Raw genomic sequence first — 27,382 nt, 5'->3', positions numbered from 1 at the left:
TGTGAGTTTAGTGGCTCGTTGCAAAGCAGAAATCTGATTACTGACATGTAGACCTGCAGTTTCAACATCGGATTACTCGAGTGCATGTATAAAAGTTAATCGTATTCCTGATAAAATCTCATCTTCTGCAGTTATAAGATTAAGTGCATGTAAAGATAGTTTGTTTGTTTTTTTTTTTGTATATAACCATTGCAGCCCAAAAACAGTAGATATCAGTCTGAACAAAACCTAATTTCTCAAGTTTTTTTTTTTCCATTTTAAAACAGCAACTGACCTTTACACTAAAAATTCATGACTAACAGAAATGGTCCAAAATTGCGTAGGATTTTTCTTACGTTAAAGTCCACTATAAAATAAGAATGAATTTTCCCTTTGCTGTAAAACTACCGTTTTGGAGATGAGGTTTTGTTCCGACAGAGACAATATGCATCATCTGTTTCTGACTTATGCTATCTGACCCGAGTAATTAGCTACAAAACTATGTAGACCTTATTTTGTTGCCAGCTTACCTGTGAGGAAATAGACAAAATATCCACCATCTTTTTTAACTCCCTTTCGCTCCAGAAGTCTCTGGCAATCCACTAGTGTCACTGAGCATCTTAATGAAATCTTCACTGGCTGGTTACGGTCATCTTGGTGTCTAAAAAGCTCCATTTCCTCTCTAAACAGAACCAGCGGCTGGAGACTGTGGTCAATGTTCTGAAAAACAAAACCAGCAAACTAAATATGAGCCTTGTTAGTGACTGATAAATCCCCAGTTTTCCACCCACAGCTGTCCCTTATGCATCCTGATTTAGCCACAAGTTAAGAGTTTTAAGAGATAATTTTTTTTTTTTTTTTTTTTTTTTTTTTTGATCCCACAAACAGGGAAATTCCACCTCCGCATTTAACCCATCCGTGAAGTGAAACACCACATACACACACTAGGGGGCAGTGAGCACACTTGCCCGGAGCGGTGGGCAGCCCAATCCACGGCGCCCGGGGAGCAGTTGGGGGTTAGGTGTCTTGCTCAAGGACACCTCAGTCATGGACTGTCGGCACTGGGGATCGAACCGGCAACCTTCCGGTCACAGGGCCAGATCCCTAACCTCCAGCCCACGACTGCCCCAAAGCCTAGCCACAGGTTACTATCATTGCAAAACATTAAATATGAATATTTTGCTAAGTGTTCTTCTGCAAAATGCTTAAGTGCCTTGAACATTCTTCATACTTCATAACAAAGTGTACACTAAAGACCTGTAACCTAAATTTTAATATGGTAACGAGCAAATTAACCTGTTTTACTCTACACCACAGATTTTTAAGCACCTACATAAAATGTAGAGTAAGAGAGCCATGTATACACAATGATGCCTGGTTAAATTATTCGATCATAAATTATTTGATTTAAAGAGATTCTTAGCAATGCTCTGACCAATTTCTTATAACTACAGTAAGATTTTGGTAAAAGAAATTGGTAAAAAAAAAATTCTTTATAATCTATACTGTTGTCCACATATGATAAAGCTGATTATTAAAACATTTTACAAAATCTAGTATTTTGCAACTTATTACTAGAACATAATGACCCCTTTTATTTTTTCATCATGCATCTTATAAAACGAGCGATGGTGCTGTAGATGATGCTGGGGGCTACTCACAAAGCAGTTAGCTAGACATGAATGTCATTCACTGCTGGACTTTGGGTTCTGGCTGAGTTACCTTTGCTTGGTGAAATACCCCCGTGGATTCAAAGTAATCTTCAGGGTACGTACATGGCAACCTAGGATTCTACTGCCCACAATTCTGCACGTCCAAATATTTACGCATGAGCATCTTTACAGACGACTTGTTTATGCATCAGCAGTCTGATGTAATAACTCTCTCCTCTTCACTTACACTTCATTTCTAAACCTCTCCAACTCTCTCGGTTCATGCTGGCTGTGGGTGTGTAGTAAGGAGCCCCTAACCTGACATAGTGATTGCTTTTTAATGATGTGTGAGCACAAAATAATATATTGAAGCCACAAATTAATATATTCAGGCTACCTATTACTACATAGAGGCCACAAATTAATGTATTGAGAACACAAATTACAAGTTGAGGCCACTATTTAATATCTTGATTATACTACATATTATACTTAAGGGCACTAATATATTGAGGACACTAATAAACACACTCACTAATATATTGAGGCCACCTACTGCAACATTGAGGCCACTACTTACCGTACTGGGACCACATATTACTTGTTGAGGCCACTATTTCACATTTTGAGGCCACAAATAAATATGTTCAGACTACCTATTTCTATATGGAGGCCACTAATTGGTATTCACGCCCATTATTACTGTATTAGAGGCCACTAATTTGTGACAGAAGGATAGCAGCAAGAGCGAAAGGGAAGGTTTACAATCAGTAGTGCAGTAGTGCAGTAGTGCGTCCTGCTATGATGTATGGTTTGGAGACTGTGGCTCTGTCTAAAAGACAGGAGGCTGAGCTGGAGCTGGCGGAGATGAAGATGCTGAGATTTTCGTTGGGAATGACAAGGATGGACAAGATTAGAAATGAGCAGATCAGAGGGACAGTGAAGGTGGAGCAGTTTGGAGATAAAGCCAGAGAGGCCAGGTTGAGATGGTTTGGACATGTGTTGAGGAGGAACAGTGGATATATTGGTCAAACAATGTTGGAGATGGAGCTGCCAGGTAGAAGGAGAAGAGGTAGACCTCAGAGAAGGTTTATGGGTGTAGTGAAGGTGGACATGGAGATGGTTGGTGTGAAAGTAGAGGAGGCAATGGATGGGCAAGATGGAGGCAGATGATCCGCTGTGGCGACCCCTGAAGGCAGCAGCCGAAAGAAGAAGAGGCCACTAATTGGTAATCCAGACCACCTATTGCTATATTGAGGTCACAAATTAGTGCTAATATTGAGCCCACTAATTAAAATATAAAAGCCACTACTTAATACATTAAGGCCACCTATTATTACACTGAGGTCACTAATTAATATATTCAGGTCACGGACTACTAAGTCAAAGTTACAAATTAAAGTACCGAAGCCTCTAATTAAATATGTTGAGGCCACAAATTACTATACTGAGTAAGTTTTAATATATTATGGCCACGGGTTATGAGAAACTCACCTCGTAGCCTCAATAATGTAAACGGTAGGCCCAATATTAATTCGTGACCACACTTTATCAAAAAGAATCAGTATGGCGCCTTAGGGACCCCTCACACATCCACAGTCAGGCGGTTTAGAACAGAAAAAAGTGAATTTCAGCTCTACTCCTCATACTTACGACAAATCCACAAAACGCGCAAAGCTTTAGCAAAGCTAACCCAACTTCAGCCAACTTAATTTAACTGACTCTGACTGACTAACGTTGCTCTTGTGTTGAATTTGACCTTATTAATTCTATAGTCGTAACATTATTTTCTATCATATTGGTTATTAGACTGTGTAGATTCTGGTTGAGTTTATCCTGTGGGCCTCTGACTGAAATATGGTGGAGCTGATTCAGGAGGCAGCTGCACAGGATGGGCCCCCCCTGAATGTAAACAATGCTATATATCAGACTGGGGCTACTCTGGACAATAACGTATGTTTATACCAAATTTGGCTAAAGAAGATCCATACATCGAAATTGAGGACAGAAACCAGATGGCCACACCGGTATAAAACCTGGAGTTGTAAACGGACGTGTCAGAGAATTTTGGCTCTTCTCTCCAAGCTCTTTCGCGAAGGCTTGTCTGTGACTTCGACCTCTCAATGCTAATAAACATCTTTATATGCAAGAGACGAGTGTCACCGAAGAGTTTGTTCCTACACCTTTACAGCATTGCAACTAAAGAAACCACACTCTCACTACGGCCACAGGATTTAGATGAAGACTTTCACTCGATTACAGCCGAGTTTGTCTGCGCCAGCATGAAAAACACACACATTTTTGGTCTTAAAGTCAAACAAATGCAGAAGAACGCGAGTCTGGTCTGTTTACTTCTCCTCTCCCAGGTAAGCTACGCGGGCAGCTTCGTTTTCTCCGTGAACAACAAAATGACGCATTAGCGCCACCAACTGGACTGGAGTCAGAATAGACATTAAAGACGGTGGATAAAAGTGAATAGACATGCTGGTTTTAAGGGAAATTCTGCCGATTACTGCTTATTAACCATTTGTATGTGTGCACAGTTGAATGGTTAAGATGTAAATAAAGTCGTTCAGAGTGGTTTGGGGGTCGAATGCTCCATCTTAGAGAAGCTTATTCAGTCAGAATTGTTCACAGTGGGGGTGATAGGAACCAGACGTCCACCTCGAAAAGCTTACCTCACAGAAAGTTACTACATTATAAGGTTATGAATACACTGCCTGATGTCTGACAAGTTGTTTGCCTCAAGTTTTGAAGCGAGGATTTGGCCTAAAACAGACATTTTAAAAAGTAATTCATGGTGAAGGCCTTCAGGAGAGATAAAATACTTCGCAGAAGTAGTAAAATAGTGCCCAAAGAAACCTTTTTTTTTCAGGGCTACCACTATTTTACCATCATCAACATTATATATAAAAACTGAGAAGATGTGCAGGTTCACTGGCCATTTTGCATAGTAAATAAAACGACAATGGTTGCATTTTGGACAACAGGACCCCTGCTTCCTATCAGTAAAGAAGTCTTAGTTTGCGAGTTTTTCTACAATGACCCCTTTCTAAATCAATACTTCCTATTTCTTATATTACTGTTAAGCCTTTTCACCTGTCTATGAAGCACTTTGAGCTGCTACTGGCATGAAAATTGCTATATAAATTATTATTATTACAATTAATCATGTCGTAACAAACCACCCTAAATGACATGGTTTACATCTGAATGACTGAACTGCACAGAAGTTTAGGAACATTGGTGGAGTTCCCCTTTAAGCTTCTTTGAACATTTTGTCTTCTCCTGTAAGGCCTTTTTTGAATAGCAATATGGTTTCGGTGGTGACTAACCAACACACCACCATCAAAAACACAAGATATACTGGTTTTGCTGGTGACCTATGCTATGCTGGTTTTCTAGCAACTTGGCTGTGCTAAGCTAAATGTGTTTCATCTGCTGTTTGACTACATGTGGTAGCCTCAAGATAGTGACATATAAACACAATTAATCCACTATAATTCTATAAAGCTCTTATATGAACATATATATGTGTAATAAATATGATTAAAGCAAATGCAATGTCAAATGTGGCCAGTTTGTTTTCAACACGAAGTGCAGCTAACAGCTAGCACAACTTGCAACCAGCCCCACTGTGTACCCTCTTTTTGAACTTTGGTTTTTGTAATATCACCAAAAACAGAGCACTTACATGCACCAATCAGGCAAAACATTATGACCACCTCCTTGTTTCTACACTCATTGTCTATTTTATCAGCTCCACTTACTATATAGGGGCACTTTGTAGTTCTACAATCTGCATACTTTGTTCGCTCCCTTTTACCCTGTTCTTCAGTGGTCAAGACCCCCATGGACTCTCACAGAGCAGGTACTATTTGGGTGCTGGATTATTCTCAGCACTGCAGTAACACTGGCGTGGTGGTGGTGTGTTAGTGTGTGTTGCGCTGGTCTGAGTCGATCAGACGCAGCAGTGTTGCTGGAATTTTTAAACACCTCAGTGTCACTGCTGGACTGACAATAGCCCACCAACCAAAAACATCCAGCCAACAGCGTCCTGTGGGCAGTGTCCTGTGACCTCTGATGAAGGACTAGAGGATGTCCAACACAAGCAGATAAGCTATCGTCTCTGACTTTACATCTACAAGGTGGACAGACAAGGTAGGAGTGTCTAATAGAGTGGACAGTGGACACAGTGTTTAAAAACTCCAGGAGCACTGCTGTATCTGATCCACTTGTGCCAGCACAACACACACTAACACACCACCACCACGTCAGTGTTACTGAAGTCCAGAGAATGATCCAGCACCCAAGTAGTACCTGTTCTGTGAGGGTCCATAGGGGTCCTGACCACTGAAGAACAGGGTAAAAGGGGGCTAACAAACTATGCAGAGAAACAGATGGACTACAGTCTGTAATTGTAGAACTACAAAGTGCAGCTATACAGTAAGTGGAGCTGATAAAATGGACAATGAGCAGAGAAATAAGGAGGTGGTCATAATGTTATGTCTGATCGGTGTATATTCTAACTATTACGCCTACAGCATGTTAGCTCCACCCATTTACACTGAAGTTATGAGGGTTTCAGTTCAGACTGCCTTTGGAATGAGTCACAATACAGGACTGTTATTCAGTATAGGGGATATTTGCATATATTAATCTGTTTAATTATAAGAATAGCTTAGAACATGTTCAAGCAAAAAAAATATAATGCCTTTTTGATACACAGGACCACAGAAAAAAAAAATGCAATTACAATGTAGGATATGGGCCCTTTAAATCTCCAAAGTAGCCCATATCTCATATGAGCAAAATCAAACTGGGTCAAAAGATAAAACTGAGCCATTTTTTCTTCATAAGGTCAGCCTCACACTCCTCTGTGCTGCTGCCACGACGTCCATCTACCTCATTCTCTCCCCTCCTATTGGTTGTAAGCAGTCCATTACCAAAGTACACATGGATATCAGTTACTACAGAGGGTCATTAAACATGCACACCTTCTCAAGTAGTACTTTCACACTCTAAAGGTCGCCAGGCCTCAGAGTTTAGTGCCGCACAAGACAGCATGAAGCCTGTGCAGGTGTATCTTGTGTACGTCTTGCTAAGTGCATGCGTGTTCAGAGCATTGTCTGCCAAAGATGCTGAGCCGATCCAAGAGGATAAAAATGTACTGGTGCTGACCGAAAGCAACTTTGACCGAGCGCTCAAACAACATAGTCAGTTACTGGTGCACTTCTGTGAGTATTCATGAGTTTTTATGTTTTGTCTCATGTGATTTATATCTGCATTTAGTTGGTATAGTTCAGTACAAGCATATATGTGGTAATTCTTCAGCTTGATCAGACTGACCAGCAGTGCTATAATCCAGTTTAATAGACGTGTGTGATTTGACTGGTTGTGCAGACTCTCTGTGGAGTGTCTCATTAATCCAGTAATGAGATTGTTAGGTTTAATGACTGGATTAGAAGGATGGTGGGGTTTGTGTTATGGGCAAGGATTAAACCTACCCCTAGACTACATTTTCCCTTTGACTAGGGAGTCTCTACTCAGAATGCTGCATTTGGCTTAATCCTTGTCCAGCAAACAGACCCTTGGTCAGTCAGTCGTAGACAAGGATTTGATGTAGGTCTTAACAGTGAGTTAAACTTTGGTGCAGATATAAGAAATCTGAAACTAAAAGTGTTTGTCACAAATGATTTCCTTGAATAAATGCAATATTTTGAAATACGACTATGAATAGAGGTTTAAAGCCAAAAGGTAGTTTTCTGGACATAGATTAAGCCTAGTCTTGAACTAAAATCCAATGCTAATGGATTTCACCATTAAGAGCTGATTTTCCTGACGGGGATTAAGCCAGGCCCTGGACTACATATTCCCTTTATTGGACACTCTGCATTGAGAATACTATGCAGTACAGGACTAGGTGTAATCTGTCTCCTAAATAATTACGTTTTGTCTAGGCTTAGGTTTAAGGGATGGCCTAAGTAGTTATACATAGATTATGTAATAAGGTGATGTCTTGACTTTTTTCATAATGTTCTGATCAAGCTTTGTTTTTTCATTTTCATAGATGCTCCTCTCTCTGGAGATTCTCTAGGCTCAATCTTGGAATTTGCAAAAGCAGCCAGTGAGCTGAAGGAGGCTGAGTCTGATGTGAAACTGGGAGGAGTTGATGTGACCAAACAGAAGGAACTTGCCAAGACCTTAAACGTTACAGCTGCGCCATCTTTAAGACTCTACCTGTCCGGAGACCAGTACAACCCTGTTTACTGTCCAGGTATCATGAAAGAACAGTTTAACTCATGTAACTGTACAGTGATGAGACATTAGATTAGATCATTTTGGAGATGTGATTGCACAGAATTATTGTCAGAAAGACAATTTATTTTTGTGTAAAAAAAATGAAGGAAAGTAAGTATTGGAAAAAAATGTATTAAAAAATAATTGGACCATGCTTTCAACACATGGATGTTAGACTGCAAGGAGGAAGGCCTTCCCCTATCCTCCACTGTTCTATTCCTTAACTCTATTTTTATGAATCCAACAGTTATAACAAACACTGGCTGAGTATATATGCTGTTTTTTGCTTTAGTTCTGAAGAGCTCTGCCTCCATCATAACATGGCTTAAGAGGAGAACGGGCCCTAGAGCTGACCTCATCAGTGATCTCGACCAGTTAGAGACCTTTATTGCAGAAGATGATCTGGTTGTTCTTGGATTATTTAAGGTGGGATCTTTCACACATGCTGAAGTACATTATATGTCCAAAGGAATCTAGATACCTTGCTACCTTAAGGCAAACCATGTCTAATCTCCATAGAAAAACACTGATAATAGAATGGGAAGCTCTGGAGCAACTGCATTTGCCAACTGTGAGCAAGGGAGTTATAAAGGCAGTATAACTGTGTTCTCTGAAGAACTAGGGCACCATCCAGTACCAGGGAGGAGTCAGACTGGCCTTTTATGGTCCAGAACTAATCATCCAGTAACAGAACCTGACCTCACCATAGTACATGACTGTTGATAATAGCAACGAAATCTTTACAGTAATCTTCCAGCATCTAGTGTAAAGTCTTCCCAGAAGAGTAGAGGCTGTTACATTGGATGCGAAGGAGTCTACAAATTCTGCACATATAGATGATTGTTTCTATCCGTGTGTTTATTAGGATGTCGAGGAAGGTGTGGTAACAGTGTTTTACGATGTGGCAGCTCATGTTGCTGACCTGCCTTTTGGTGTAACACAAAGGAAGGAGATCTTCAACAAATATGACATAACTGATGACTCAGTTCTGCTTCTCAGAAAGGTAAACAAACTGAGGATAACAATCAGGCATAACATTATGATCACCTCCTTGTTTCTACGCTCAATGTCCATTTTATCAGATCCACTTACTATATAGGTGCACTTCGTTGTTCTACAATTACAGACTGTAGTTCATCTGTTTCTCTGCATAGTTTGTTAGCCCCCTTTTACCCTGTTCTTCAGTGGTCAGGACCCCCATGGACCCTCACGGAACAGGTACTATTTGGGTGCTGGATCATTCTCAGGACTTCAGTAACACTGACGTGGTGGTGGTGTGTTAGTGTGTGTTGTGCTGGCACAAGTGGATCAGACACAGCAGTGCTGCTGGAGTTTTTAAACACTGTGTCCACTCACTGTCCACTCTATTAGACACTCCTACCTTGTCTGTCCACCTTGTAGATGTAAAGTCAGAGACGATAGCTTATCTGCTTGTGTTGGTCATCCTCTAGTCCTTCATCAGTGGTCACAGGACGCTGCCCACAGGACGCTGTTGGCTGGATATTTTTGGATGGTGGACTATTGTCAGTCCAGCAGTGACACTGAGGTGTTTAAAAACTCCAGCAAAACTGCTGTGTCTGATCCACTCAGACCAGCACAACACACACTAACACACCACCACCACGCCAGTGTTACTGCAGTGCTGAGAATGATCCACCACCCAAATAGTACCTGCTCTGTGAGGGTCCATAGGGGTTCTGACCACTGAAGAACAGGGTAAAAGGGGCCTAACAAAGTATCAGAGAAACAGATGGACTACAGTCTGTAACTGTAGAACTACAAAGTGCAGCTATACAGTAAGTGGAGCTGATAAAATGGACTACGAGCGTAGAAACAAGGAAGTGGTCATATTTTGCCAGATTGGTGTACTTTCCATATGTTGGCTTATAAGTAATCAGTTTCCACTTTCCACATTCTTAAAAATAAAGGTACTACAAAATGTTTGTGTGATATCAATTTGGGTTCCTTGAATGATTTTTGGAGAATTGTTATTGCAAATAAGATGTGAGAATGTGATGAAAGAACATCCACATAATGTGGATCTAGAAAGGACCGTTCACTTGGTAAAGAACCTTTACATTATGTGAAGGGCCACTGAACCTTTAAATGGTCCTTCACATGCACACATTTCTTAATGAAACATGATTTATTTAGGGAAGAAAAATCATTCTGTATAGTGTATACTGTATAGGGTTCTTTAACTCATAACAATAGGAGAACCATTTTTGATGCTTTAATAGAATGATTTTAAGAATATAAACTGGTTTTCCATCAGAAAAGAACCATTTAACCATGCAAAGAACCATTCATGAATTCAAATTGTCCTTTGAGTGTTTATGGTTCTACAGGGAACCATTGCCCTTGCTAAAGAGCTCTTGGAGCTTTTTACAAGACAGATATTTACGACAGGCTAAATATTTACTGTGTGAACTGCTAATCTGTGTCTCTGGTACGTTAAATATATATATATAAATTTTGTCCTAGTCAAAAACTGCAGAAAAAATTGAGATGACAAGCACAACAGTGAAAGAAGATGTCATTCACTTCATCAGAATCCACGAGATGCCACTAGTGACAGAATATAATGGCAAGGTACTTCTACTTGAGTTTCTCTAAACAGATACAGTGTTTAAAAACAAAATTATTAATGATTAATACTTGGTACACATATGTCTGTCTTTGCTTCCAGACATCATCCATGATCCTGAACTCTGTGGTGCAGAATCACTTGGTTCTTTTTATTGACAAGGCCGAGAAAGGATTTAGACAAACGCAACGTGCCTTCAAAAGCACCGCCAAAGAGTTCAGAGGAAAGGTACACATACAGTGTTGAACAGATCGATCGATGGCATTTTCTATTTCATTAGTAAGCAATATACTGTCATGTTATCACACATTACATAGTAAATGCACTCTAATTTACTTATAACGAGTAATCGTCCACCACTGCTCAAATTTGTTTAACAATATCTTGTAGACTTCATTATTTGTGCCGTTGTATGCAAAGGTTTGAACACTCTAGTCAAATTATATGTTGATTTTCTAGTTAGCACATCCTTTTTAATTTAAGCACAAAAAAGTCTACCTATTTATTGAGTGTTAACATACTGGGAAAAAAAACTAAAATGATGTAGTTATGTTATAACTGAAGTTTGGGGGAGGAACATGCCTAAAATCCCTCATTCCTCCAGTGTAATGCCCTATAAATTCACATCCTCAGCTCCCGTGATGAGGGCGTTCGCAGTCTCCATCGCCACCTCATCTCCTCAGTGTTCCTCAGTCTTGCATCAATCCTACTACAGCTAGGAGGAGGATCTGCCCTTCTAGCTACAGGCAGAAGCTGCCCAGAACACCAGCCTGAGTTCTCAGGGTCTCCCCCCACCTCCCATTTACATTTACAGCATATAGCAGACGCTCTTATCCAGAGCGACTCCCACAATTAGTCTTCCCACAAACTACCACCACCATGTTGAAGGCACGGCCTGAACTCACAAAATGTAATTTGACCAGGGTGTGCAAACTTTTGCATACGACTGTTAATATATTTAGTCTATAATATTGTGATTGAAAACTGTAATGTAATCTTAGTAGACTTGTACATGTTTATTTCTTAAATGGAAGTATGTTAATGGTATATATGATGCAGGTTCTGTTTGTGCTGATTGACACGGGGGAGCCTCGAAATGGACGCATCATGGAGTATTTTCATGTGAGAAAGGAAGATGCACCTCTGGTGCGCATGGTTAACTTGACAAACAACTTCCAATATCAGTTGCCTTCAGATCTCCTGGACGCACAAACCTTTACTGACTTCTGTGAAAGTTATCTACAAGGGAATGCTAAGGTGAGGTAATGTTAAGGTGACACACAATAACCTGAAACACAAAATGTCTTTGTTGATCTTTATGATTTTTCATGCTGTTCCAATGAGGATAGGACACATACTGATGATGTGCTTGTCTGTGTGTCTCTATATGTATGTACATCTGTATGTTGCATAGCTGAAGCTACAAAGTGAGCCAGTCCCTGATGGTTGGGACAAGCAGCCAGTGAAGGAGCTGGTGGGAATAAACTTTGAGAGGGTCTCTTTCAACCACAACAAGAATGTCTTAATCCTGTTCTGTAGGTGTTCGCTTATTTCTTGGTGCAGGCCAGTATGCTGTACATTCAGTTGACAAAATCGAAATCACAAAATAGTGCTTTGCAAAAGTTAGAGACCACCCCTCATATGTTTAATTTCCATGTTTTTGCAACATACATTTAACTAAAAATTGCACAGAAGCCTCAACAACTAGATATAATATTAGATTTTACAGGATTTAGTGTTTAGTTCTTTTAAGACACATGCTTTACAAAGAAATCTGCAGGGATATTTTTCCACACCTCTAAAGTTCAGTCTTAGAAGTTGGTTGCATTGTCTTCTTCTCCAATCGAGCCCAAACACATTTAGTCACATTGAGGTCTGGACTCCAGGGTGGACAGTCCATTATTCTAAAAACACCAGCAGCTCTTGTGTTTGATTTACAATTTTTCTTCTTTTAAGTTCTATTTTGTTCTCTCTCTAACAGCTTCTTGATAGCAATATATCCTTTAGACCCATAGCATTCTAGCATTTGACTGCAAATGAAATCAATGTTTAATGGTGTTTAATGATTAATGGTGGTCTTGGACTTTTGCAAAGTAATGTACATTCAAACTACAGTATCCAGTACGTGTAGTACACGTGTATGTAGTTTTATAGCTACACTTTCCAGAATAAAGATTCCAAAGCGGTTCTTGGCTTAGATATACTTTAATTGATACAGAACCTCTGCAATATGTTCTATTCTGTAAACTTTAAATAACTCTCATTTATTTAAAAAATGTCTCTTTACAGAACAACTCATTGAGAAGATAAACTACAGTAGCACCACAAAACTTTTTAGCACCTTTATTTTAATAGCGTACAACCCAAATTCCACAAAAATTGGGAAAGTGTGTGAAATGCTTAAAAGAACACAAAGCAGTAATTACTAAATTTCATTTAACATGTATTACCTTGAAAACAATACAAAAACACCATATTTGATGTTTTATCTTATGGTTGTGTATATATTTTTTAAAATATATGCACATTACAAATTTGGTGCCTGCAACACATTCTAAAAAAAGTTGGGACAGGAGTATGTTCACCACTGTGTTACCTTTCCTTTTAGTAACAATCAGTAATCGTTTAAGGACTAAAGTCGCAAACAAATCCTGTTCTGAAAGTGGATTTTTTTGCTAGTTTTCAGTGGGTGAAATGCAGCATCTAGAAGGCAGCATACGTTCCTCTAAAATGCATTTGGTGGCTTCAAATGTGCAAGTTACCCACTAATACCCCCATAACATGACAGACCCTGACTTTTGAATGTTATACTAATAACAATCTTCTTTGGCATGGAGAACATGATATTCATCATTTCCATACACAGTCTGAAAGGTTAAAACCACAAAACATGTTTCTGCTGTACATCAGACCATTTCAGTTGAGTTTGACTCCTCAGAAATTGACATAGTTTCTGGACGGAGTATACTGACATTGTTTGTCATAGTATTCTCAAGCCCATGTAGTGAAATCCATAAAGAAGCATGCTTGTTTTTTAAAGCAGTGCTGTGCAAAAGCAGGTCAAAGAAAATTTAAAAGTTAGTGTTTCTGGTTTTTTTTTTTTTTTTTTTTGCTTTTTACCTACTGTCCCTACTGTTTTTGAAATTGGGTTTGTAGAGTAGTATTTGAGAACCTCTAGCATTTTGTGGAATTAGATCAAGTTTTCACACAACCTGTTGTACTGAGATTCCCAATATGTTAAAACTTTCTTTTTCCAGATGCCCCATGGAGCCCAGAGTGCCGAGCACTTTTTCCTCTGTTGGAAGAGCTTGCAGAGCACTTCAGTGAAAATGAAGATGTGGTTGTTGCTAGAATCGATATAACAGCAAATGACGTAAACCTCCGCATGTCAGACAGATACCCAACCATTAAAATGTTTCCTGCCGTCTACGCTGAAAGGGTGAGAAGTATTTCAGTCACCAATGAATGATGAATTACAATTTAACATCCCAAACTTAAGAATTCAACTAGTTACTTGAAACTGTGATGAGTTTTGAAAGTGTCCCAGTCTAGATCATTATCTAATTTTATGGAGTATGATGTTTGCAGTGGAGTGGCATCTTTTGCTTATTGTCTTGTGTAAATGTGTGTTAGGTAGTGTCATACTCCGGCGAAAGGAAGTTGGAACCAATAGTTGAGTTTGTGAATGCAGAAAGAGAGCGTGCCAAGATGGACAAAGCTGAGGTCAGCTATTTCTCACCTTCTCTATTTCTCTTTTCAGAATTGATCTGTTTTCACAGTGCATTTTATTAAAATGTCTTACTGCATTTTGTCTTGTAGGAAGAGATAGAGAGGAAGAAATATCTGGACGCACAGAAAGCAGCAGCCAAAGAGGAATTATAGTGATGGACAGATGGACACACACAGACAGAAACCAATACTTGTCTAACTGCTTTCCAAGGATGGCCTTTCAGTCTTGACTTCTGAGACTTTTCAAACTTACTTTTGAAATTCAAGCATAAGCAATAAATTGGATCAGAAAAAACTTTCAGATAATCTTTCAGTTGGGTTTTTAAAAGAACTGTGAACCCTAAAGAACATTTAGGGCAGTGTTTCTAAACCCTGGAGGCCCACTGCCCTGCACTTTTTGGTGTATTTACCCACTCTCAATATACCTGATCCAGCTCATTAATAGCCCTTTATTAGGTTAAAGTGAGTGTGTTAACCCTCTGTTGCATGATGTTGCCTCAGAGCAACAAACTCATCTTCCTAATTTTAAATTAACATTATATATATTATTATACATTAAACATAGGGTTAACAATTAAGGGGAGGAGTTTGAATAGGTCAATAAAAGGCAGGTACTTGGTCACACTATCTCTTAATGGGCATATTTAAACTTTTTTTTAACATTCATGAGAATTTGCAGAAATATGTTCGTTGCCTATAAACAACATTGTGCCACAGTGGAATGGATTTAGCCAGTCACAAGCCAGGTCTCCCCACTTCAGGGAACATGGCTGTATATCTTTTCTTCCCATTGTTGCACAATGTTGCCTCAAGGCAACATACTCCAAAAGGACCTTGTACACATTTTTTTTGTTTGTTTCGAAATGTAATAATCAGGTCCAAAAAAATAAATCAAGGACCAATTTATGCAAGAAACGTGAATTGAATATATATATTTTTAATTGCTCTCATACAGTAGAGGGTTAAAGCAGGGAAAGCACTAAAATGTGCAGGATATTCCTTTAGGGTATCATAAGTAGTCCTTGTATGGGACTTCAATATTTTGGCATAATTCAGTCATTCAGTTTGATTTAAACCCAGGCTTTGTGTGCAAATTGGATTCGTTTCTTGTATCTCATTTTTAGGCTGACTGTTCAGATTTCAAGTCACAAGTGACCAAATCTGATTTGTACAGTCAGATTATAGTCACATTTGCTTGCATTTACATTGGTTGCCCATAGTAATGAGGCACATGTGCATATGCTGGTCAGACAGGGGCAAAACATAGAAAACCTAACAACGATCACTAGCTAATAGAATGGTCATGCTATATTTTACTACAGTTTCATTTTTGTGATACAGCATGAACACTATATGGATAACTTGGTCACCAGGCTGCTAACAAGCTATAGACTATACCAGTAATACTCAGAGACAAGCTTTAAGTTCATATATTTGAATGAATCAGTCATTGTAAACTAGAACGTGCAAAGTAAAAAGTATGTTACCTAAATTGCTTTTACAAGCTTGTACAATTTGTGTTAAAGTTGTAATATGTAAATGTACACCACTGATGCCCCTCATTGGTAGGTATTTGGACCTACCAATGGCTTATTCCAGCTCCTGTCTCCACCCCTCCTTCTTTACACACACCAGTAGATTGTTGTATACAGTATATGGTCAAAAGTATGTGGACACTTTTTTACCCATTGTCAACAGGTGCATAAAATCAAACACATAGCCATGTAGTTTCTACAGACAAACAGTGGAAGTAGAATGGGTCATACTGAAGAGCTCAGTGACTTTAAATGTGCTCACAGCAAGGCTCATAAACACATGGATTGACAAGTTGTGTAGGAACTCCAGTGGCCTACATAGATCCCTGACCTCTACCCCACTGAACATCTTTGGGATGAACTAGAACATTGATTATGAGCCAGGCCTTCTCATCCAACATCAGTGGCTGACTCCCCAAATTGTCTTTTGACTACATGGGCACAAATTCATACAGACACACTCCAAAATCTTGTGGAAAGCCTTCCCAGATAAGTAGAAGCTGTTATAGCTGTTCTGTTGTTTTGGAATTGGATGTCCAACAAGCTCATACAGGTGGAATGGTCAAATGTCCAAATACCATTGTGTATATATATATATATATATATGTATGCATGCATGTATGTATATATGTATGTATATAGATGTTTACACACACTTGCTTTTGGTAATAGCTTTGCCTTCACTTTTGCTGTCTGCCTGTGTACTGATCCCTGAGATTACAATGAGTGTTGGATTGCCCCAAATAAAACCACTAGACGCATGTCTCCTGCCTTTAAGTCTTAATTGTTACACATATGGAGGATTGAGGCAGAACCACATGTGGAAAGTAATTTTATCAGGGACAGTCCATGACTCTGTCATTAAAGCAGGTCTCAAACACAGGCAATCCACTCAAATCCAGAACCAGAACAAAAGGCAAAGGTCAAAAACACAGAAAATATGAAACAAGAATAAAGCTAGGAGACCTACTGTATAAAAAATATGACAAGATTTGCACAGCAGATCAAACAATGGGGAATATATGTTGAAGTAAATAAGTCAAGAATAAGCTGCAAGTTATGAATAGTGGAGTGAGGCTGTAGCTGGGGCTGAAATGAACTAATCCAAGCATGTGGAGTAATGTGCAGTTGCTGCATGTATGTCTCCGCCTTGAATTAAGTTAAAAAAACAAAAAAACATCAAGGCCATCTTATCTTAAACCTGTCTTATCCTAAAGCTTATCTCAAAACTAACATGAAACAATGTGTCAGACATCCAGCAATGTATACATAACCATTTCGTGTAATGGCTTTCTATGAGATAGTGAAGATATTAAAGGCTTCAGTCGTCTGGTTCCTATCACCACCACTGTAAACAATTCTGACTCTGCAAGTTTCTATGAATCATGCTATAGAACAGTTTCATATCAAACCACTCTGTATGACTTTGTTTACATCTTTACTATTTACTTATGCAGAAAGTACATTTCACATTTGACTGATAATATGAAATATGTAAATTAGTGCTGGAAAGTAACTGAGTACATTACAAATTTACAAATAAAAGCAGAAGCAGAAATTGTCATTATTATGATATTATGCTATTGCAACGCAGTTAATGTGTTATTAATACAAATTAAACATGTTGTGAGTAAATGTTTAAGTCTTGGCACTAAACAAAAAAATTTGGATTCATTACATTTTGTTATTTTATACCAGTGGGGAACCCTCAGGGCCATCTAAGCCTTCAGAAAAGGCCTAATGATTTCTGGGAACTGGAAAACCCTGTCTGTAATTTTTAGTTAATTTTTATTCAAAAGAATCAGGTTTGTATTTAAACTCTGAATGCATTACAGCACTACTCTTATTTAATTGTTGAGTTGAAGGCAGGAGGGTTTTTCTTGAAACATCTTAAGGAAAATTCTCCAGTCAGGAACTGTTTTTCTCTGTGGTATCTGAGTAGATAAAGCTAAGCAAGGTCTCCTATAGGTTAGTGCTTCAAAAGCTGAAGAGAGGGGCAAACTAAGGCCAGATTAACCATTAGCAATTACAAAGTGACAGCGAAATTGACCAATCACCTTTGGATTTTCAGAAGATGTGACCAATTTAGCGAGAAAAAAACATCAATGTAGGCCTTCTGGAAGTCCTAGATACATCACTGACTTTGAGTGTGAGCAGCACCATAGTCAATAGGTTGTTATAAATAGAAAACAGCAGTGGAAGCTGTATACTAGCCTCTCTACTAAAAGTTTTCCAGTGAAAATGCTACAGTGTAAAATATATTGTGGCGGCTGCCACTTGCTCCAGTCTGCTCCAGGGGCTCTATAGGCGTTTTATAGCCAGAAATGACCTTCCCTGCTAACTAGCTGTTTTCACGTGCATTTTCTGTTGGTGTTAATAAAAAGCGCTTCTTATAGCAGAAATCATGGGCTCTCATGTGTTTCCCTCTTCGCAAAGATGCTATTAGTGGTGTCAGAAGTGGGATAGTGCCCCTACTGGGCAGGGAGTGGAATGGTGCTTTGAAGGACTTCAAGGCTGATAGCAAGAAAAACAGAACTTGGTGTGAGAGCATTGATAGGAACCACGGGTGGCAATGTCTACAATACAAATATAGACATTTTATTTACTAACTCAATGACCAGTGAACCTACACATGCCTTCATGTGTAACATGAGTTTTATATGTAACACATATAATCATAAAATAGTTTATATATATATATATATATAATATATATATATATATATATATATATATATATATATATATATATATATATATATATATATATATATGTATATGTTGGGGCTATTTTGCCTTACAGCGCCTTGTACACCTCTGCCATTAACAGAATATGTTTAAAGCCAAAATCTACAGGCTTCTGTCTTAAAGGTATCATAAGCTGTAAAAGTTATATTTTGTATATTTATAGCTATCACACTGTGGAGTGGACAGTCTGTGGGGTTCATAGATGTCTGGTTCCTATCATCACCACTGTGAACAATTCTGACTCAGAACAGAACTTTTCAAACCAAACCACTCAGAATGACTTTTACCTTATTGCACCTTGTAATACTAAAATTACTACAAGTGCTTCTTCACCTTGTGTGCATTATAAAAGAATGTTGTTAGGCATTTTTTCTAAAGACTACTGTAAAAAAAACTCAATATTTTTGTGTAATAATTTCAGTGAAGTACATTTCAGAGGCGTTAAAGGGGAAATGGTTTTGAATACCCTGTATGATGCCTCAGAATTTATTTTATGATATATTTGAGAAAAAAGATGTAAGATTTTGGCCAAACCCTGATTTCTGTAGTAGCTTGGCTGCATTGTAAATGAGAATCTCCCACAATGTACTCCAAGTTTAAATAAAGGTTGATTGACCGATTGATTGAAAAAAGGACATTAGAACCATTAGCATTAAAACCTGCTGAAACCTGCTGAACCATTAGGACCCTTAACACTGTGATATCAACCCATCAGGACAAATACAAAATACCATTACTGACTGTTGGGACACCAACAGAAACTTTTAATGACTTCTATTATTCATTTTTTTTTCAGCAGGGGTGTTGTGAGGCAAAATAGTCCCCCAAAACTTATTTTTTCAGATTTAACACAAAATCATCCACACTGCATGCAAAAAAACATGAGGACATGTAGGTTTGTAGACATTGTGAGTCCTAGTTCCCATCACCTCCACTGTGAATGAAGTCTATAAGGTTCTCTACTGTGATCCAGTGAACCACTTCACATCAAACCACACTGAACTGCTCTGTTTGCATCACAACAATAGAATCATGCGAAAACTTTAAAAAATCGGTGGAATGCCCCTTTAAGTTCAAATGAGCAGCTTTCAATGATGGATTTCTTAAACGTAAGATATACGCCCTTGTTTTTAATATATAGATGCAAAGCCGTGATTGGCTACAGATCTTCAATCTGTCCAATAAACGGGCTGATTCAGCTGACCAAAAGGGAGCCTTTCAGCTGATGCCCGTTGGTGATCTAAGGGCGATTACCAGCTGGACGCTTTTCAGAATCAGCTTGGCTCAGCGTTTGTACAACGACGTTAATCTGGCGGCTGCATTAGCAGCCAAGAGAGTTTTAGGGCATCTGGATCACATGAATACTTTTAAAAGGTAATATATGAATAATATTTATACCTTAACTTACATTATTTTTTAGAGAAAGTGGTTTGTTGTGGTTTTAGTCGCTGGAGAGTGACTGGAAACCTAGGTTAGGTTATCGTACCTCTGATTTAATTCATCTAGCAGGTTCCTACTTTGTAGGCTAGCGTGCCACATTAGGTAGTTAGCTATTTAGCTAACTAGCTATATTAAAAAAAAAAAAAAAAAAAAAAAAAAAAAAAAAAAAAAAAAAAAAATATATATATATATATATATATATATATATATATATATATATATATATATATATATATATATATATATATATATATATAATAAAATCGTGTTTTTAAAATATATTTAAAGGATAGCCTTTAAAACACACATCATAAGTACATAATTGTGTTGCGTATTCTGTCCTTGAAACCATAGACATACAAAGCTAATGCTACGTGGTTGAACCTGCAGTAATCTAAGTAACTAGTTGACTAGCTGGCGTTAGCTGCTAGGTTAAGGTAGGTTTGCTAACTTGAGAAGTGGCGTTCGTAATTTCGCACTGTAATTTTGTATTGATCTACTGTCGAGGTAAATACTTGGGCATCCCATCTGTAAACGGTATTTATTTTATATTAAGTTGAGCTTTATTTTAAATAAAGGCACTGGAGTGTGTAGTTGGCTAATTCTAACTATCCTAGTTAGCTATCTGTTGAGCTGCCCCGCTGGCGGGAAATTGGGAGTTTCTTTTGGAGGAAGGTTGCTCTAAATTACACGAAATAAGTAGAACAAAGTAAGAAGGCAGAACAACGTTTGCTGAATGCTTGCTGAATTAGTAAAATACGCCGCATTTTAACGGCGAAAACTAAACTAATAATGGCCAAAAGAATCGATTTTCTTCCACTCCAACGCGTCTGGGAGTCGGTGTCGACTCCTGGGAAATGACTCAAAAGCTGCGTCCAAAACCGCATATTCCCACACTAAGTAGTATGTCAAAAACAGCACACTACCAACAGAAGTCCGTTCATTAGTGTGGTATGTGTAGTATATTGGTATGCTATGTGTTTTTGGACGCAGTTTGAGTCAAAATGCTTGGAGTCGACTCTTCGACTCTGGTTCCTTTTGACTGTCGTACTGATTCAGTGCATCACTCTGCCCTTCATTATCTGACGGTCTCAGTCTGTGCTCTGGCGCTTTATTCACTGAATTAAGTGAAGTCGAGGAGAAAACCTGGACTGGTGCGTCTCTGATGTACACCGCTTTCACTCGGGCGCCGAGTCAATGAACGGTCAATGAGGACCACCTGCCGGCCAGGTTGTCGAATTGCATTTGTAGTTTCCAGCCCAAAAATGCTTAAAACGTGACATAATGCAGGAAACGCCTCCCAAAATGTTCACATCAAAATCAGGCAAATGTCATTTCAGACATATCATAAATGATATAGGCTCTTACCATCATGATATTGTTAATAAATCTACTGGGTACAGTAACTGTTTTGCCTGTGCAGTACTTTAGTTGTTACTAGATTGATCTGAGAAACACCTGAACAAAGAATGTGTAAATAACTTCTATGAAATACTAAAGGACAGTTAAATGACTTAGTATGTGTTTATATTTGTATTTCATATTTCTCAAATCTTGTGTGCACTAATTAATCACTGTTTTCAGAGCATTGTATGTAGGACCCTAATCTTATGCAGTCAGAATAGATCTGCTTTCCATGTGTATTTTAAAATCTTGCTCACCTTTGTTTTATGCCACCTTGCTGTGTGGAACAGATCCTGGGCCATTCCAGTTTCCAACCAGAAGTATGTTCGGTCAGTATCGACACATGAACTGGGTAATCTCCAAGTGTTGGGCCTATACACATCCCCTACATCAATAATCAAGTGCTGGCAACATTAACCACTGATGGCAACAGTGCAGGTAGGCATGGTAGTAGCTTCTTCTCAATTATTAGTGCCACTGCTCATAAACATAAACAATACATTAATCCCAAAAGAAATCACTGTTTTAAGTGATTTGGTAAGATTGGGAATATATTTTATTATATGGAGATATTTGCAAACATCCAACCGCTTTTCAGCAACCTTTTTTTTTTTTTTTTTTTTTTTGGTCAGTGAAGCAATGTTTACTGCACGTTTAGCTGAATAAATTACAGGCAGAAATAAACCCTTGTGTGAGGTGACCAAGTCAGGCCAGTGCTCCAGATATTTTATGCTTTAGTTTGTGTGGCTAAGCTGCTGCACTACTGCAGCCACTTATATCATTTACAGACTTCTGCCTTTGGGTCATTCTCTAGAAGTTTCCACTTTTCTATTGATCCATAGGTGTCACTGATGTTATCTATCTTCTGTTTAAGAACAATGAGGATTAGTAACACCAGTGACATTATCAACGAAAAATGCATTTTACAAAATGGCTGCTACAGAGCATCAAACCACATGTCGTCAATTATGGAATATCCACTAAAATATGTAATTTAATCCATTTGTATTTTTTTTTCTCAATTACTTAAGAATAAAGTAGGTCACATCAGTGAACTTCAACTAAAAGCTTCATATGAAATCATGAGCTAAATGAGAATTTATGATAACTGAAAAGGCACAGTGGTCTTACCATGTGCTTTTCTTCATAGATCCTCAATAAAATGGGTAAAACGAAGTCAAGTGATGTAAATAAATGAAATAAAAACCACACTGATCGCATCGTTTATTTTTGGTTTCACGGTAACACCAGTGACAAGACTTGTGAGCACAACTTTTATTATATATAATTATGTCGTGTTTTCTTTGTCATTTAATTGTGTTCCGTATTCATGCATAGATTATTATAGACAAAATGGCATAAGTGTTTTCTTCAAAATATGGCACTGACCCTTTACACATGACTATGGGGCAAGTAGCAAGCAAAATTGATTTGTATGTTGATTTTTACAACAAGTCATGGATTTATCTGTTCCATTAACCTCTGCCACTGTTTTTGGACGCTGTTGAATCTCACTTAAAGAAAAGCAACTCTCACTTGCATCCTCCCTCAATGCTTCCTATGTTACAGTAAGTCATTTTCAAAGATAGAATATGTCTCTGGACCTTTTTGACAGCTGTCTTGTGAATTGTAGTTTAAGCATAGGTGCCCATTTTCAATAACTTTTCCAGCTTGCTCTCAACCACTTCAACTCGCTGTTCAGAAAGAGGAGACAGATTATTCAAATGCCCTCTGCTAACTTTAGTGAGCTAAGTGGCTAACCAAGCAAATTTTGCAATGCAAAACATTTTTGATAAGCTTGAGTATAAGATGCATTTGAAGTAGAACTGTGCTGAAATGCCTTTGTTTTTGTTTAAACTTCATATTCAAGTTTTAGCAACAATATTAAGTAATGTTTTAATTTTACATACCTGTTTAAAAACTTATTATTGTCTGGTCAAGTATTTAAAATGGCCACAATTATTTTACATGGTCATTTTTATGCACAAGTTTAGAGTAGAAAATAGATTTAAATGTGTGCTATGGCTCTTTCCTTTATGCTTATTTTGCTTTAACTTGAGTGCTTTGGAACTTGAACTTGCTGCTGTGAAACAACTAAGCTAAAGTGACTCAGTCTTTCCTCTGGAGCATCTTGCACTAGTCCTTGATCTTTTAGAATTAAAGGTGCCGGTGATTCCTATCCACAGCTAGGAAACAAATATGTACAGTTTTATTCCCTGTTACAATTAAAACATTGGGTTGTTATGAGGTCTATAAAAGACAGACTGTGGTAGAGTAAGGTACTGTTCCGCTGTTATTTACTGATGGAGTACAATTTGCAGGAGTTTATGTACAGCTTATGTGTCCCAGTGGTTAGGTTATGTAAGTATGAAACGTGAAAATAAAACTATATGGTACTAAAAGACATCTGTGGAGGGACTACAGAGTGACTTGAGTTTAACTAGAAAGTGTCGTTCTAAGGGTCCCGATGGACATCTTGGGTTGTTTGATTTGGGATTATCCTTTTTCGTCTGTTCACCATTTTCCCTCCGTCCCCGCCCTGATTTGGAGCCAGCCCAAAGGGAAGCGAAGGAAAGGTGGAGGGACCTTCTTGAGCTGTAAGACCCTCCGGCCTTTTTTTTTTTTTTTTTTTTTTTTTTTTTTGGAATTTTAAAGTTTTATTGGTATTTTCTGTCGGTTTTATCTAAGAGGCCGTAAACCTTTTATTGTGTCTGCCCAAGCACAGCTTGAGTAATTTTGAACTGGATTTTAAAGTAGATTCTGCCCACCCCCATTGTGCCGTAAGGATCCACCTTTGTTTCTTTTTTTCCTTAATACCGAGAAGTGTTTTTTTTTTATTTTGCACAATTTCTGTGTGTTTTGGGGTGTTTTGAGTGTGTATTTTAATGTTAAATATTAAATAGTACTTTTTAAACCTGGAAGTGATGTGAATGTATGATTTTCTGATCTAGACGAGAAAAGAAGAAGAAAAATCTGTTCGACCTGGTATTGCAGTTTAATATCTGATACGTCCTCTATATGAGGACTACATAGTAAATTGATTTTTAGGACAGGGAGACGGAAGAGGGGCTTGCTCCGTCCGCTCCACGCTTGAAGTACTCCTTTTTCGCCCAGTTCACAGTTCACGAAATACAGCGACTCGAGGACCTGGTAGACATGGATCCATCGCCTCCGGAATGGGCCATGGAGCAGGGACCTCGGGGCGCTCCTGGATTCCATGGAAGCGTACCGTTCGAGGTGCGTTCTCCCAGTGGAAGAACACAGAGCTTGGGGACCTTGACCTATACCCTTTGGGGCATAACGGCAGGCGGATGGTCACCGTCCACCTCTTCAACCCCTTCGTCTCTGCTGAGGCTATACGCCTTTTTCTCCAGCAGTACGGGGAGGTCCAGCCGGGAGAAAGGATGGTCCGGGATGAGCTGGGGATTTGGAATGGGCGCTGCCAATTCATGGTGGAGTTCAGGGAGGATGGGAAGGGGGGGCTTGACGCACCCCCCGCCCTGTTTTTCCCTGAATGGCAATAAGGGTTATTTGTTTTACAGGGGCCAGCCTGCCTTCTGCAGGGGGTGCCTGCAGCATGGACGAGGTCAGTGGGCGCAGGGACTTGCAGTGCAAAAACTGCCTGGGGCAGGGCCACTTGGCCAAGGATTGTCAAAACCCCCGCCGGTGCAAGAACTGCGGCGGGGAGGGACATTTGGCCCACTCCTGCCCAGGACAAGTTACAACTTATGCTGCATGTTGGCGGGGGCAGGGGGAGGGCCTGTCGTGGCCCGGACGGCTGGGGAGGATGGATCGGCTGAGGAGAGAGTGGAGGAGCCCATTGATGTAGGAGCCTCCGCCACCTCCTCCCCGGTGGGGGCCAGAAGCCCAGCCCAGGGCTTGCACCCGCTGACTGGTAAGGAGGCACCCCCAGTCTCCCATCCACCCAAAAGATCGAGGAAGAGGAGAAGGGCTCAGGAGGAGGAGACCGAGAAGAGACAGAGGGTGGGTCCTCCTGAGGCAGCGCCCGAGGGAGCTCCTCCCTCCCCTTCCATGCCCCCTAAGACTGAGTAAACCAGTGTGCTGGTGGGGGATGGGACGCCACCACCTCCACTGTTCCATGGGGGCAGGGAGGTACCCCCCAACGAGGCAGCCTAGCTGGACAGGCTGGCGATCGTGGGGGGAGACCAGAGTGGAAGGGAAAGGGGCTCTCCTCTTCTAATTGATTTAAGTATTTTAGTGGTTTGTAAACCCCCCTTTTTTTACTTCATGGCAGATCTTACCATTTTAACTGTGATCGTCAGAGGGTTTCGGAAGGCGACAAAGCGGACAGCTGTGTTTCAGGATGTGGCGTCCACTTCTGCCTCCATATGCTGTTTGCAGGAGGTTCACCTGCGGGACCAGCGAGAGGTAAGGCTCACTGGAGTGTGGGCGGTGTCCACAGGAGTTGGGATTCCCGGCAGATGAAATAGTGACTCGAGGACCTGGTAGACATGGATCCATCGCCTCCGGAACAGGCCATGAAGCAGGGACCTTGGGGAGGCTCCCAGATGGAGCATGTCATCCGGTGGGGGTATCATGCAGTGAAGGAAAGGTGGAGGGACCTTCTTGAGCTGTAAGACCCTCCAGACAGTTTTTTTTTTTTTTTTTTTTTTTTTTTTTTTTTTTTTTTTTTTTAAATATTGGCAGTCGAGTTTGTACATGTAATGTTCTCTTCTCGTTTCACTTCAGGCAGAAGCGGCCCCGCCCTGATTTGAAGCCAGCCCAAAGGGAGGACTTCATGAAATTGGGAAGTCCATGCCAGTCAGCAGGAGACAAGAAACGGGGACTCTCGGTGCCTTCTACCCTCAGCCAGCGTCTTAGGCCGCCGGCAGGTGTGTGGAGGCTCAGGCGCTCCCAGGTATAGCTCGGGTTTCTCTTCATTCACGCACAAATCTTTCGCCTTTTACTAAAGATTTCCGTGGAGGGGAACGTTGACGAGTTCTTCTTATTTTTGAAGGCTCTGCCACGGCAGAGCTAAATCTGTTTTGACGTGTTTAAAATCAGGTGGAGATGTTCTCGCAAGGGTACCTTCACGGTCAACGGTGCGGAAGCGGCGCACGGGTTTGGCGTCGGCCGTGTGGCTAAAGACGGGCGGAGGCGCGGCTGGACCGGTTGTCCGGAGCTGACGGGACGAGCGCCGGCGGTCTGTGGTGTATGCCTGGCCTGGGGTGGGCCTGGGACACGACCCTTTGAGCTTACCGCGCAGTAGTTTCGAGCGTGCCAGGGGGCGGCCTCTGGTTTACTGGCTTTCTGGTTATCGCTTCTCGGCCTTTTGGCTAAGATCAAGTGTAGTATCTGTTCTTATCAGCGCTGTGCTTGAGTAGCTTTTAGAAGGAGCTCCTGAGGTGAACGCAGGTGCAGCAGCAGGTGGCTTGACCGCCGCTGCCGCAGGTGACCCTCTGGACTCCTTTTTAGGGTTTTATTTCTTTTTTTATTGTTTTTTATTTCATTTACGTTATTTAGTTTTAGATTCCTCAGCCGCTCGGACCAAGGATACGGATTCCTGGCAGACGGACCTAAGGACCCTGCCTTTAAGATGACATCCACTGCCTCCGGAAACGTCGTCATGGATCAGGAACCTCGGGGCCCTCCCGGACTCCATGGAGCCGTACCTCGGACGGTGCGGTTCCAATGGAGGACCAGCCAAGAAGGGGATGCGTTTCCGGATAGGATCCCCTTCATCCGGGAGGTCGTCTTTGGGGCGCTGGGCCTGAGCTCACAGGACTTGGTCTGTGCCCAGCGCAACAACGCTCTGAGGTTCTTCGATGTCACCATGACATCGGAGGAGGCCTATGGGCAGGTCCTTGGGAGAGGGGTGGACTTGAAGGGCCATCCGCTGGGCAAGGGGTTCGACTTGTACCCCTTGGGGCACATTGGCAGGCGGATGGTCACCATCCACCTCTTTAACCCCTTCGTGACCGCCGATGCTATCCGAACCTTTCTTCGGCGGTACGGAGAGGTCCAGCCGGGAGAGAGGATGATCCGAG

The 27,382-nt window shown here is 40.2% G+C and overlaps 1 protein-coding gene, 1 non-coding gene and 1 pseudogene across 2 annotated transcripts; all 3 read left to right on the top strand.

Moving 5' to 3' along the window:
* The first annotated feature begins 6,644 nt into the window (after positions 1 to 6,644).
* On the top strand, positions 6,645 to 16,352 carry zgc:136472 (uncharacterized protein LOC678514 homolog). The gene is made up of 11 exons (XM_017684652.2): positions 6,645 to 6,868; positions 7,702 to 7,908; positions 8,224 to 8,357; positions 8,797 to 8,934; positions 10,416 to 10,523; positions 10,621 to 10,746; positions 11,578 to 11,775; positions 11,933 to 12,053; positions 13,776 to 13,957; positions 14,152 to 14,241; positions 14,338 to 16,352. The coding sequence occupies exons 1-11, from the start codon at positions 6,697 to 6,699 to the stop codon at positions 14,398 to 14,400; spliced, it is 1,539 nt and encodes a 512-aa protein (XP_017540141.1). The 5' UTR covers positions 6,645 to 6,696; the 3' UTR covers positions 14,401 to 16,352.
* Positions 16,353 to 26,256: 9,904 nt separating this feature from the next.
* Positions 26,257 to 26,371, top strand: LOC119264915. The gene has a single exon (XR_005131287.1). It is a non-coding gene; the product is annotated as a U5 spliceosomal RNA (small nuclear RNA).
* A 280-nt stretch (positions 26,372 to 26,651) lies between these two features.
* Positions 26,652 to 26,823, top strand: LOC119264894 (annotated as a pseudogene).
* The last annotated feature ends 559 nt before the right edge of the window (positions 26,824 to 27,382 follow it).

Source organism: Pygocentrus nattereri, chromosome 12, assembly GCF_015220715.1.
Source record: "Pygocentrus nattereri isolate fPygNat1 chromosome 12, fPygNat1.pri, whole genome shotgun sequence".
Lineage (NCBI taxonomy): Eukaryota > Metazoa > Chordata > Actinopteri > Characiformes > Serrasalmidae > Pygocentrus > Pygocentrus nattereri.
Note: the sequence above shows the minus strand (reverse complement) of the source record. Positions and strands in the feature narration are given on the sequence as shown.